The sequence below is a fragment of the Canis lupus genome, chromosome 29, assembly GCF_003254725.2.
Source record: "Canis lupus dingo isolate Sandy chromosome 29, ASM325472v2, whole genome shotgun sequence".
NCBI lineage: Eukaryota > Metazoa > Chordata > Mammalia > Carnivora > Canidae > Canis > Canis lupus.
Window position 1 is genome coordinate 39,663,931 of NC_064271.1, and position 14,761 is coordinate 39,678,691.

Below are 14,761 nucleotides of genomic sequence, written 5' to 3' on the forward strand. Positions count from 1 at the left end.
GGTGCCAATCATTTGATAAAAGGATTTTTAAAAAATCTTTTTTAGGGGCTCCTGGGTGGCTGAGTCGGTTAAGTCTCTGACTATTGATTTCAGCTCAAGTCATGATCTCAGGGTCAAAAGATTGAATCCTGCTTTGGCCTCCATTCTTGGTGTGGAGCCTGCCTATGATTCTCTCTCCTCCCCTCTCCCCACTCTGGTCGGATACTCTATTGCACACTCACTCTCTCTAAAAAAAAAAAAATCTTAGAAGTTCTCAAGTACAGCTGTTCAGCTTTATGGATAAAGCATATCTATTCTTATTCTTTTAAAAAATTTATTTTGGGAAGGCACCTGGGTGGCTCAGTGGTTGAGCATCTGCCTTCGGCTCAAGTCGTGATCCTGAATCCAGTCCCACATCAGGCTCCCCACGGGGAGCCTGCTTCTCCCTCTGCCTGTGTCTCTGCCTCACTCTGTGTCTCTCATGAATAAATAAAATCTTTTAAAAAATTATTATTATTATTTAAAAAGTTTTAAAGATTTATCTATTTGAGAGGGGGAGAGAGAGAGCATGAGTGGGGGCAGGAGGAACAGATGGAAAGGGAGAAGCAAATTACTGGCTGAGCAGGGAGTCTGACACGACTGGGGCTTGATTCTATGATCCTGGGATCATGACCCAAGCTAAGACAGAGGCTTAACGGACTGAGCCACCCAGGCACCCCTGGTTTTAAGCTCTCTCTTTTTTTTTTTTTTTTAAAGATTTTTTTATTTATTTACTCATGAGAGACACAGAGAGAGAGGCAGAGACACAGGCAGAGGGAGAAACACGCTCCATGCAGGGAGCCCGATGTGGTACTCGATCCCGGGTCCCCAGGATCACACCCTGAGCCAAAGGCAGATGCCCAACCACTGAGCCACCCAGGCGTCCCTTAAGCTCTCTTTTTAAAGCATATTTCTCTACTTTGGGCTTTTCATTGATTCATTAGGGATAGGTCCATTACTATCATTTTTGTTGTTCAAATTGTCACAACTTTGATTAATACAAGTCCTTTCAGGCTGACTGTTGAGTTCTTTTAACACATCTTCATTAATCTTTGAAAGTTTTCTTATTTTCTGGCTCAACAAGATGAGTGGGCTCACCTTATACATTCCCTGCAAGAGATTTGGAATTAGCCACTAATTAGTTCCTTAGAGAATTGATATGGATGCCAGGGGGATAAGATGATTTCTTGTTTAAGTTCCCGTGTACTTTTCTAAAACTCTATTAGGATTCATTGAGTGAATCCTACTGGCTACTACAGATTTAGTAGCCCACTCAAAGTATTTCAGAATTCATAGACTAGAAAGTTTTGCTTTTTTAGAATGAAATATATTTAGTACAAAACTAGCACTGTTTACAATAATGAAAGGATTACTTTCTTAATTATGTGATGTATTATTGCTGCATACCAAGTCACCCTAAAATTTAACAGTTTAAAACAATAAACATTATGTCATAGCTCTGATGGTCAGGAATCCGCAGTGGCCTAACTGGGTCATTCTGGTTCAGCGCCTGTTATTGAGGGTGCAGTCAAGCGTTGCTTAGGGCTGTAATCATCTGAAGACTTGACTCGCCTCAACCACCTACTGCAATCTCATTCATGTGACTTTTACAAGAAGCCTCATCACTGTTTGTCATCACATGAGCCTAGCCATAGAGCTGCACACAACTTGGCTGCTGGCTTTCTCTACAGTGAGTGATCCAAGGGAGTGTGGAGTGAGTGTGCTATAGTGGAGGCCAGATCGATCGATCGATCTATCTATCTATCTATCTATCTATCTATCTATCTATCTATCTTTAAGATTTTATTTAAGAGAGAGGAGGAGCAGGGAGAGGGCAGAGGGAGAGGAAAAAGCAGACTCCTCACTGACTAGGGAGCCAGATGTGAGGCTTGATCCCAGAATTCCGGGATCCCAGCCTGAGTCTAAGGCAGACGCCCAAACGACCAAGCCACCCCAGTGCCTGAAGCCAGATCTCTTTTATAACCTAATACGAGAAACGGTATGACGTTATTCTGCTATATTCTCTTGATCCTGCAGACTAACTCTGGTATGTTGTAGGAAGTAACTACATAGTGTCAATACCTTCCAGACCATCTTGGAGACTGGCTACTATAGGCATTGAACTTTGTTTTTTTAAGTGGGCTTCATGCCCTCCACATGGGGCTCGAACTCAGGACCCTGAGATCAGGACTCACATGCTTGCTTGGGACTTCGGTTATAAAAAGAATTATAGGGATCCCTGGGTGGCGCAGTGGTTTGGCGCCTGCCTTTGGCCCAGGGCGCGATCCTGGAGACCCGGGATCGAATCCCACGTCGGGCTCCCGGTGCATGGAGCCTGCTTCTCCCTCTGCCTATGTCTCTGCCTCTCTCTCTCTCTCTCTCTCTCTGTGACTATCATAAAATAATAAAATAAATAAAAATGATTTAAAAAAATAAATAAAAAGAATTATATGTATTTTATATGGCAAAAAAAGAAAAAAGTTGATTACCTTGTTCCAAGTATGGGGGTAATTTTTTTAAAAGTGGAAGAGGAGTGAATCATAATAGTGGTAGGGGAGGTTAAGGGTTTCCTGGGAAGTTCAGTGGTTGAGCATCTGCCTTGGGCTCATGGTGTGATCCTGGGGTCCTGGGATAGAGTTCCCCCATCGGGCTCCCCACAGGGAGCCTGCTTCTCTCGCTGCCTCTGTCTCTGCCTCTCTGTGTGTGTCTCTCATGAAGAGAGATTTTTTAAAGATTTTTTTAAAGATTTTATTTATTCACGAGAGACACAGGGAGAGAGAGAGAGGCAGAGATACAGGCATAGGGAGAAGCAGGCTCCATGCAGGGAGCACAATGTGGGACTCATCCCGGGTCTCCAGGATCACACCCCAAGCTGAAGGTGGCGCTAAACCGCTGAGCCACCGGAGCTGCCCAATAAATAAAACCTTTTAAAAAATAGAAGTTACATTTAAGAATGACTATAAAACTGAATCATAATTGTAGAGAAATATTTTGTTTTCCTGTTAGCTATTTCTAATTTTTAAATAAGATCAATATTTAATAGAATTGCATTTTACTCATTTTAAAAATAAATAAATTATCTCATTATTTAAAAAAAAAAAAAAAGTCTAGGATCCCTGGGTGGCTCAGCGGTTTAGTGCTGCCTTCGGCCCAGGGCATGATTCTGGAGATCCAGGATCGAGTCCCACGTCAGGCTTCCTGCATGGAGCCTGCCTCTCCCTCTGCCTGTGTCTCTGCCCACCCCAAACCCCCATGTGTCTTTCATGAATAAATAGATAAAATCTTAAAAAAAAAAAAAGTTAGTCTTTGGCCCCCAAAAAGTAATTGTACATTGATAATAATAAAGAGGTAAAATGCACATGTCCTAAAGGTACAGCTAACAGAAAATTTAATGGTGACACACCGTCCTGGTTCTGTTATGAACCTGGAATACTCATGAAGGTATAAGCTTTTTCCATTTTAGGTGATAGTTTTTCCCAGGAATTCCAGTTTATTGCAAGGCAGTAATCCAGAAAAGAAAGACAATAATACAAAAAAATTAGAAAACCATTTAAATATAAGAGAACAGTTAGGTAAATTGTACTACATCAGTGGAAGGCAATACGCTGCCATTAGAAGTTGTACTGATACTGTGTGTTTTTCAACTTTCACACGTTATACATTGATATGCCAACTGTTTTATGTTATCCAGCTCAGTGTTACTTAAACTTCAGCTCTTTATATTTAAAACTTAATTCTCATGGGTTCTATGTGTTGACTTAAATATTTTGAATTATACTGCTGTGTTTACGTATAAAATAAAACTAAGTTATGCTCTGAATGCTTAAAAGCACTTAGGCTACTATAAAACAAACCAATTTACTAATGAAATAATCAAGGGACACCTGGGTGGCTCAGCAGTTTAGTGCCTGCCGTCAGCCTGGGATGTGATCCTGGGGTCCTAGGATAGAATCCCATGTCAGGATCCCTGCATGGAGCCTGCTTTTCCCTCTGCCTATGTCTCTGCCTCTCTCTCTCTCTGTGTCTCTCATGAATAAATAAAATCTTTAGAAAAAAAAAGAACCAACAAAATAGTTACTGAAAAGATGAATTTAATGTGAAAAATGATATTTTGCTAAAACCAGATTTCTATTATTAGCGTAAATAAGGTACCGTGCCAGCAGGTGTCCCTCAGCAGGTTCTTCTGAGTGTGGCAAACCCACACAGGTGGCTACTGTGAGATGATTCACTTTTCATCATGTTGCTTTCTTCAGTCCACTGTGAAATCTTTTTTTTTTATTACAGTGATCAGGATATCATTTTGTTTTTATTTGGCAGTACATCATTTGGTCTTATAATTATCTCTATTTTTTCCGATTAACTCAAGCCGATTGAAGTAGTCCTATGTTGCCAATTAGATTGTTTCTTTTTTTTTAAATTTATTTATTTAAGAGAGAGAAAGAGAGAGCACATGCAGGGAGAGGGGTAGAGGGAGACGGAGAAGCAGACTTCCTGCAAACATGGAGTCTGACCCCAGGACCATGAACTGAGCCAAAGGCAGATGCTTAACTAACTGAGCCACCCAGGTGTCCACCAACTAGATTTTTTTTTTAAGATTTTATTTATTCATGATAGAGAGGCAGAGACACAGGCAGAGGGAGAAGCAGGCTCCACGCAAGGAGCCCAATGCGGGACTCAATCCCGGGACTCTGGGATCATGCCCTGGGCCAAAGGCAGGTACTCAACCGCTGAGCCACCTGGGCTTCCCACCAACTAGATTGGAAGTGAGCACTGAAATCTTTGGCAATAGTGGATTACAAGATGGTCACCTAGATGATCCCAGTTATGCTTATACTATGATGTGTCTAAAATGAAAACTCTGGGGGTTCCTTGCTGGCTCGGTTGGTAGAGGCTGTGGCTCTTGATCCTTGAGATCATGAGTTCAGGCCCCACATTGGGTGTAGAGATTACTTTGAAAAAAAAAAAGGAAAACTCAAAATCAAACTCAGAGCTTGCTAATCTTTGTGAATATATCTATGAGCCTATGAACCCTAGGTGATTTAAATAGTTATTTTGAACTGCTCGGGGCAGCCCAGGTGGCTCAGTGGTTTAGCACCGCCTTCAGCCTGGGGTGTGATCCTGGAGATCCGAGATCGAGTCCCACGTCAGGCTCCCTGCATGGAGCCTGCTTCTCTCTCTGTCTCTCATGAATGAAAAAGTAAATAAAATCTTTAAAAAAAAATGAACTGCTGGTTTGTGTTGCTGATAGACTCTGCCACTGGGAAGAAAAAATAGGTCTCATTTGATTTTGTCACTTCCTACTGTTAGCCTTCTGTTCTTCACAACCACCAAGCATGGTGAAGGCAAGCAAGAGTAGCTCAGGTGTTCAAGAAGGTAACAATGGGGTGGCCTGTCCAGGTGAAGAGAATAACTGGCAGAGATCTTACTCAGTTTGTGTTGCAATGACTTCCTTCTTCAGTGCATTTTTTTGTTTTTTTAAAGATTTTATTTATTCATGAGAGACACACACAGAGACAGAGAGACAGAGAGAGAGAGGCAGAGACACAGGCAGAGGGAGAAGCAGGCTCCATGCAGGGAGCCTGACGTGGGACTCGATCCTGGGTCTTCAGGATCGCGCCCTGGGCCCAAGGCAGGCGCTAAAACCGCTGAGCCACCAGGCTGCCCTGCAGTGCAGTTTTAAAGATTCATTGCCCTAATCTGTGACTTGGGCAAGGATAGTGAGTGAACCTTCAGAAAGGTGAGTGCTGGGTCCAGCTTCCGATTCTGGGCTGATGGAGTAGCTGGTAGAGTCCTGAATGGAGTACAGATATCTTCTCCTTCCTCCCCCATTTCCTGCCTTATGACCCATGACTTTCTCATTTGTCTTTAGAGAGTTAACTTTTATAATTTTTCAGGGATAATATTACATGAAAATAGCTGATCTTTAGAATATATGATGTTCAATTAATGGTATTGGAACAATCATCTGGAAAAGAAATCTTATTGCACAGATACTAAAATTCCAAATGGATTAGTATTAAAAGTAAATAGTGAAACAAATGATTACTATACAGAAACATTGGTTCAAGTTTGTTGTTTTTGGTGCAAAAGGCATTTTTTATTAAAGCAGGGTACTTGACCTATGGGCAGAAATAGCTGTCAACATTGGTTCATGTTTAAAAAAATCTTTGTAAAAGATAATATCAAACAATATAAGTATATAACAATAGAAATTGGTTAATTATGATAAATCTATATAATGATGTGTCATGACCATTAAATATTCTTGAAGTGTATTGATACATATGTTATGAAAAAATGCTCATAATATATCGTTAGGTGAAAAGTACTTCATTATGGTATTATATATATAAGAACAAGATCTAATATTTACTAGGTTGTAGACCTACACACTGCAAAGTTCTTTACAGCTTTTATTTGATATTCATGTACAATCCTTTTTCATATATATGTATTCAAACATATATACATTCTTGGAAGATAAGTTTTCTTGTAATACTTTTTAAGTTTTAATTGAGGTATGACTGACATACAATTTACATATTTAAAATGCACAATTTGATCAATTCAGGCGTTTAGATAAAACTCATGAAACCATCAACAAAATCAATGTAATAAACATATCTATCACCCCTAAAAGTTTCTTTGCGCCCTCCTGGTAATGCTTCCTTCTTTCCTCTTCTTACCCCATACCTCTACCAACTATTGCACTGTACCCAGAAAATCAGTGATCTACTTTCTGTCATTATAAATTAGTTTGCATTTGCTGATATTTTATATAATGGAATCATACAGCACATACTTTTTGTTTTGTTTTTCTTTTTCACTCAGCATAATTATTTGAGGTTCTTGTATGTTAGGCATATCAATAGTTCATTCCGTTTCATTGCTAAGTAGTATCCTATACCATAATTAGATTGAACTAAGTTACATGTAAATATATTAATCACCATTATTTAGAAGAGTTATACAGCAATTTTCATAATTTTTTTTAAAAGATTCTATTCACTTATTCATGAGGGACACAGTGAGAGAGGCAGAGACACAGGCAGAGGGAGAAGCAGGCTCCCCACAGGGAGCCCAATGTGGGACTCAATCCCAGGACTCTAGGATCATAACCTGAGCCAAAGGCAGACAGTCAACTACTTGAGCCACCCAGGTGCCCAATTTTCATAAAATTTTTAAAGCAGCAGCATCTTTGTTTCTGCATGGAAAAAAGTCATGGAGTGTATGTATGAGTTTCAAATTTAACGATTGTTGGAAAGATACTCTTCTTGAGAATATGTGTAGGAGACAAGTTTCTGTCTGTGCAAATTGAGAAATTTAGGAAGAACCTGGAAAGACATTCTGTATTTGTGATTGTGGAAATTTTTTAAGGTTTCTGGATATATCACATGAAGGACTACAGTAATGGTAATTCCAGGTAACCTGCGGATATATTTTTAAAGATTTTGTTTTATTTTATTTTATTTTTTTAATTTTTTAAATTTATTTATGATAGTCACACAGAGAGAGGAAGAGGCAGAGACACAGGCAGAGGGAGAAGCAGGCTCCATGCACCGGGAGCCCGACGTGGGATTCGATCCCGGGTCTCCAGGATCGCGCCCTGGGCCAAAGGCAGGCGCCAAACCACTGCGCCACCCAGGGATCCCCAAAGATTTTATTTATTTATTCATGAAAGACACAGAGAGAGAGGCAGAGACACAGGAAGAGGGAGAAGCAGGCTCCATGTAGGGAGCCCGATGCAGGACTTGATCCCAGGACCCTGGGATCACACCCCTGAGCTGAAGGCAGGTGCTAAACCACTGAGCCACCCAGGCATCCCTAATCTGCTGATTGAAAAGATTATTAAACTAGATATTAGAACATAGGCATTTAATCCCAGTTGCCCTATGACCTTGTTTAAGTCACATCACCTCTCTGAGCTTCATATTTTTTAAGGGAGGATAAGAACCCTGGGTCTGTCAGCCCTGCTAACTATCTAATGCAGATTGTCCTCTAGAGAAGGGTAGCCATCTCTTTAAGGGAAGTGAGAATGGGACCTGAATCCCATGTCCTCTGCAACAAGCTGTGTCCTTTAATATGAGGTGTCTTCTGCTCAGAGTAGGCGTACCTTTTTCAAGTTTTCACAGAGGCCCGTCTATTCACCAAGGAGTATGTAGCAGCACTAAGCCTTCCTGGAAGGGAGGTAAGGGGAGCTGGATGAGATGCTTAATTGGCTCCAAGGTGCTGTATAGACAGTAGTGGTTCCATCTATGCCTACCTCACAGGATTGGTAGAGAAAACAATGAGATGTATGTGTAAGTGCTTTGAAAAGTATAGTGTTACACAAATGTAAAGTCTTGCTATTTTGCTGTTCATTTGTGGTTTACTTTAGGGTAGATACAACAAGAATTGAATACTCCATTCCTTTAAGAGAAAACTGGGCACTACCGTATTTCGCATGCCAAATTGCTGCACTTACAGGCTATTTAAAAAGCAACTTAAATACTTATGGAGAGGTAAGATACAAATTTAATTGTCACAGTTAATATTGATATATTGCAAATGTGGTGTAAAGTTTTAAACTTAATCATATTAACAGTTATATTCAGTGAAGCCTAATTACTACATAATAAAAGATGTATTTAGGTAGTCTGTTATATAACACTGTTAGTCTAGTCTGATAGATGGTAAATTATTTTTAGGAGAAAGGAGATGTTGTGATATTTCAGTGCAGGCACTTGGTAAATATTTAAGAACATATTATTATTTTAAAAAAACATATTATTTTGATAATCTCTCATTTTACCATTTCTTTCCTGTACTAGCTTTTAGTCATTGCAAGTTAAGGAAATACTAGTGAAGCTACAGAGTGACTACAAATGACAGCAGTGTTAACTTTCATGGTAGCACTGCATATTTTCTGTTTTCTGGCAACCACTGCTCTGTTCTCTATCACTGTGATTTTGTAATTTTGAAAGGTTATACAAGTGGAATTATATAGTATGTTATCCTTTATGACGGACTTGTCATTTAGCCTAATACCCTTGACATCCATCTAAGTCGTTGCCTTGTATCAATAGTTTGCTCATTTCATTGCTGAGTAGTATTACAGCAATATGTATATTTTAATTACATATTTAGATCTTATAGTACCAGTCACATCAGGATTATCGAAGCTCAGATCTTTTGTGCAAATATCTGAAGCCATCTAGAGACATCTGTGGTTGATTACTGAAATGCATTTAATGTGTCAAGTAATATGTATAAAATAGTTCACAGTAAAGGCATAGTTGAACATGAAATGTGCAAGGTAAGGGGGTAGATAAGAGTGCACAGAATTTTGAAAATGTTCAGAGAAAGGAGAAACATAGCTAATTGCCCAGATTATGTTTAATATATATTTCTATCTCATTTCACTGCATGTTCTTTAGAGTAGTTTGAGAATAAACCCTTGGAATTAGCAATTTGCTTCATTATATTATAGCTTTTTCCTAGTATCCTTGAAGTAATATCCACGTGTCCAGTAGATTAAATAGGCTGGATCTAGATCTGAGCCTTCATTGATTTCTGGAACTGGTTTCTCTGGGGATGATGGTTTCAGGCCTTATTATTACAGTTCTGGTTGTTCCACGTTAGAAGTTGCCGGAACACTTTTTCTTATAGCTGTGGTGATCAGAAGAGCAGAAGCTTCTATGTTCTATCAGTGCTGAGCTCTTCTGAGCCTTGCAGCTGGTATTCTTCTCTTACATTCTCTTATTCAGGGTGCTGGAAAATCCCTGTATCTGCTGATGGCCTGAGTGAGGTGTTTCTGACTTTGAAATTTATCATTCAGTATAGTCAGCGTAGTCTGAAAAATTAAGTTTTAGAGAGCACACTTGTTATCTTAGGTTTCTTGACTAGACCCTTATTGCACTTCTCCTTTGCTGTTATCAGAGTAAAGTCATTTGAAATCATGGCTGGTGGAGAAATTGGGAACAAAAATGTACTCCCTGGAGGAAGTAGAGGTTGTTCGAAATATGCTTAAGAGCAGTGGATTTGTCAGATTTGGCCTCTTACTAAGGGATCACTTGAGAGCTGACATTTGGAAGGACAGAAATGATTTTAGCCAGGTATTTTTCAGGCAAGGGCAAAAATCCTTGTGTTTAGTACCCTAGCAAGGAAAAGAGAGTTTTATATGGTTGACAGTATACGCACTGGGGAAAGATAAGGGCACACTTTTGCTGAGAAGCAATAAAAAAAGCAATGGACTTTTTTCCATCGACTCCGTAATAGGCTGAGACATAAACAGACTATTTAGATGGAAATTCTTAGAGAAATATGGAGCAACACAGAAATGAAAATATTTTCTAGGGTGAATGGAGTTACTTTCACAATAACAAAAGCCAGTCAGCCAAGTCTAGCAAAAGCTACCATTTTCTTATATTTATTACTTCACCTGAGATGAAAGGAAACTGTACTAAATTTTTTCCCTTTGTCATCCTGAAATTCTCAATATGATGTCAAACTTTGAAGGACAAGTGGTTGATTTCTGTCTGTGTGCTTTATTTAAGATCTTACTGTTTATGTAAGGATTTCATAATTATTTGACTTAAAAACAAAGTTTCTAGAATTATATAGCTTAAAGAAGAACCAGTAACAGAGCTGTAACTTTGAGGTAACAACCTCCTAGATTCTTATATTAATAAAGCTACTGATACTTAGTTTCTTTCTATTGTTTTCCCTAGAGGTTTTGCTACTTGTTGATGAGTGCTTCAACTTACACGTTTATGATGATGTGGGAGTACAGCCACTATCTCTTATTTCTTCAAGCAATATCTCTGTTCTTGCTAGATAGTTTTTCACTGGAGCAGAGCGACAAGGTATTTTGAATTTTGAAATTGTTATTTTTAAATTCAGAGAAGAAATGCCCTTTCAGTGTTGTATCTTAAGATCATTTAGCTTTTAAGCTTTATTTTGAAATGTTTTAATAGGCTTTGACTTCTATTTCTACTCAAAAGATTGCTAAACTCATTCACCCAGCCCTTTTATTTATTTATTTTTTTTCCCAGCCCTTTTAGAAGCACTTTGAAATTCCTTTTAAAGATCTACTTAAAACATAGGGGATCTCTGGGTGGCTCAGCGGTTTGGCGCCTGCCTTCGGCACAGGGCGCAATCCTGGAGTCCCGGGGATCAAGTCCCACGTCAGGCTCCCTGCATGGAGCCTGCTTCTCCCTCTGCCTGTGTCTCTGCCTCTCTCTCTCTCTCTCTCTCTCTTTCTGTGTCTATCATGAATAAATAAATAAATAAATCTTTAAAAAAAAAGATCTACTTAAAAAAAATAAATAAATAAAGATCTGCTTAGCCAGAGTCATCTGTGCTTCTCCGTTTCTAGCCATTGCTCCTTCCCTATTTTTTTTTTTAATATTTTATTTGTTTATTCATGAGAGACACACAGAAAGAGGCAGAGACACAGGCAGAGGGAGAAGCAGGCTCCATGCAGGGAGACCGATGTGGGACTCGATCCCAGGACCCCGGGATCATGCTCTGGGCTGAAGGCAGGCACTAAACTGCTGAGCCAACCCAGGCGTCCCCCTTTCTATTTCTTTAAAAAAGAAAAGTGAAATACTCAACATGCACAGAAGAGTATATTATTATATATATATATATTCTATAGGATAAAATATGAGTATTTGACCATCCAGGCCAAGAAATGGAACATTGGAATACCCAGAAGTCCCTCTGATATGCTTTTGAGATTCATCCATGATGATGTACAGAGCTATATTTTATTCATTTTTATTTATTTATACATTTTGTTAATGGACATTTCATTTTTTCCATTTTATTGTCCATATGACAAGTGCTGCTGTAAACATCTTTACTGGCACATAACTGCAAGATTTCTCTAGAGTATATACCTCATAGTGGAATTACAAGTCAAAGGTTATGTGCATATTTACCCTAAGTACCAAGACTTTGTCCAGAATGGTTACAGCAGTTTATATACCTGCTAGCAGTAGTTAAAGATTCCCATCCAGCATTGGTTCCTTTCTTTATCTTTTTCTTTTTTGCCCCTCTTTTATCTTTCTTTTGCTTATAAACATTTATTAAGTATTTGATATATTGCCCAAGCCAAAAATTTGGGAATCTTCTTGCTCTTTCTCTTCTTAATCCTGTGTATTTAGATGCTCCAGAATCCTGATGAATACAAACATTTAGGTTCATTGAGTAGAGAGAATTTAACATAAAGAATCATTTATCAAATATAATGCCCTTATCTTGTAAGCAAAGTGAAATGAAGTCAGAGCCTGGGAAGAAAGCAGTTTGTTTTAGTCTGGCCTTAGATGTCCGTGGGTTTAAAGCTTTTCACTTCGTTTATGAGAATTATTTCTAAGTAATACATTCATTATACGCCATAATATTAAAGATACAGATTGAACATTTGTAGGATACTGTCCTAAATTATAATAGAGCATTTATTTTATAATTGGAGTCAAATCTATTCTAAACAAAACTAATGAAAAAATGTACAATAAAATTAATTTTATTCTCATTCATCTTTTGTCCCAACAGGTTCATGAAGTTTATAAAATCTATATATTTTCTCTGTTTCTGGGATATTTACTGCAGTTTGAGAATTCAGCTTTATTGGTGTCTCCTTTATTAAGTTTAGTAGTAGCCTTAATGCTTGCTAAGTGCCTTCAGGTAATGAGAATTACCTTTTTATCATTCTTGAGATAAATTTTTTAATTGTTAATTTATCATACCTCACTTCGTTGTTCATGATTTTTTTTCTCCACAGCTGAATGTGAAGAAAGGAACTTTTATAGCTAAAATAATGAAAGTGATTAACTTTTACTTGGTGTGTATTCTGACAGTGACACTGAATATTATAATGAAGGTAAATAACTCGGCGTGTGAGATTCATGTAGTAAAGCAAGTTGAATAATGAAATAACTGGGCTAGGGGCACTGGGCGGCTCAGATGGTTAAGTATCTACCTTCAGCTCAGTTCATGATCTCTAAGTTGTGAGATTGAGCCTCACGTCAGGCTCCTCCTCACCGGGGAGCCTGCTTCTCTCTTTGCCTTTGGTTCTTCCCCTGCTCATGCTCTCTCTCTCTCTCTCTCTCACTCTCTCTCTATCTCAAATTAATAAATAGAAAATCTTAAAAAAGAAATATATTGGGCTAAATTTTAATGAGACTGAGATAATAGAGTTTGTACAGTAAAATTTTGAGTTGATCACTATCATATTCACAGGAGAAATTAGGATTCTAATTCTTTTCTAGATATACTTAAAAGATACATTTTAGGGATCCCTGGGTGGCGCAGTGGTTTAGCGCCTGCCTTTGGCCCAGGGCGCGATCCTGGAGACCCGGGATCGAATCCCACGTCAGGCTCCCGGTGCATGGAGCCTGCTTCTCCCTCTGCCTGTGTCTCTGCCTCTCTCTCTCTCTCTCTCTGTGACTATCATAAATAAATAAAAATTAAAAAAAAAAAAGATACATTTTATTTTCCACTTAATTGAAAATGTCATTGTTACCCATTTAACTAACATTAAGTAATATAATAAATTGAGATGAGTAAAAGTTTTGAAAAGAGTAGGTAAGTTATTTAAGTCGTAAGATAAGTGGAAATCTTACTACCCTGTTAGGATTTATGATTAACTATAAAGTAATATTACTGACTTAGGTCAGTAAGTCTCCGTGTTTCATAGTTACACCATGTATTATCTAATTCATTTTTAATTTATATTTTTTATTTTATAGTCTTGCTGTGTTTTCTATTTCTAGACAGAAACATATTGCTGTGAGCACAGCTAATAGTTCTTTGTTGTAACTAGTGTTTTTTCTTACAGATGTTCGTCCCACACAAAGAAAATGGGCACATGCTGAAATTCCTTGAAGTAAAATTTGGACTAAATATGACTAAGTAAGTTTTAGATTATATAAAATTTTACCTAACTCTGTATCACATAGGACATAAAGAGCAGAAATAATCCAAGGAGTAGTAGACACCTAATTAACACTTAGAAAATAAATAATTTGGAATAGTGTAATATCTAAAAGAAATAGAACAATATTTTTTCTCATTAAAAAAATCTCATTTAGATGTTTTATAAATTAGATGTACTTCAGCCTTAATAACATCACAGTGTTTGGTGGCCATTTTCTCCTTTGATGTGGAACAGTGATATAATCTAAAGTCAGAATAAATTAAAGATTTAAAATGAATTTAAAAAATTGTAATTTAAAAAAAAATGTAATTTTAACTACTACATCAGCAAAATGCTTGCATTAAAAAGGGGTAGGCAGGGCAGCCCAGGTGGCTCAGCAGTTTAAGCGACGCCTTTAGCCCAGGGCCTGATCCTGGAGACCCAGGATCGAGTCCCACATTGGGCTCCCTGCATGGAGCCTGCTTCTCCCTCTGCCTTTGTCTCTGCCTCTCTCTCTCTCTCTCCCTCATGAATAAATAAATAAAAATCTTTAAAAAATGAAAAAAGGTAGGCAGTCACATACTTATTTCATAGCAAAGACTCTGAACGTGGGATCATAATAGTGGATTAGATCAGAAGCTGACTTTAAATTCAAGAGTGATGGTGTGCCTTTTGTTAGTTAAATGCATTTTTTAAATCTAAAGTGAAATAAATGACTTATGTACTAATAATGTCCACTTATATAACAGAAAATATGTATTTAAGTTGTTGTGATGTATCACAATTACAAGTGTTAAACACTGGAGAAATTTTCTAAAGTGTAAGTCATATATGGATATCTAC

General features: G+C 38.1%; 1 protein-coding gene and 1 long non-coding RNA gene across 8 annotated transcripts in view; one reads left to right on the plus strand and one right to left on the minus strand.

The window, feature by feature from the left end:
• The window catches only part of DPY19L4 (dpy-19 like 4), a 62,388-nt gene that overhangs the window by 14,167 nt on the left and 33,460 nt on the right, over window positions 1–14,761 (plus strand). For all 6 annotated transcript variants that reach the window (XM_025433485.3, XM_035708489.2, XM_025433484.3 and 3 more), the window contains 5 exons: window positions 8,396–8,519; window positions 10,728–10,862; window positions 12,556–12,687; window positions 12,785–12,883; window positions 13,841–13,914. In XM_025433485.3, the coding sequence (XP_025289270.1) occupies window positions 8,396–8,519; window positions 10,728–10,862; window positions 12,556–12,687; window positions 12,785–12,883; window positions 13,841–13,914 (564 nt within the window). The remainder of the gene's footprint in view (window positions 1–8,395; window positions 8,520–10,727; window positions 10,863–12,555; window positions 12,688–12,784; window positions 12,884–13,840; window positions 13,915–14,761) is intronic.
• The window catches only part of LOC118352814 (uncharacterized), a 39,119-nt gene continuing 33,733 nt past the window's right edge, over window positions 9,376–14,761 (minus strand). For both annotated transcript variants that reach the window (XR_007407003.1, XR_007407002.1), the window contains one exon: window positions 9,376–9,850. This is a non-coding gene — a long non-coding RNA (uncharacterized LOC118352814). The remainder of the gene's footprint in view (window positions 9,851–14,761) is intronic.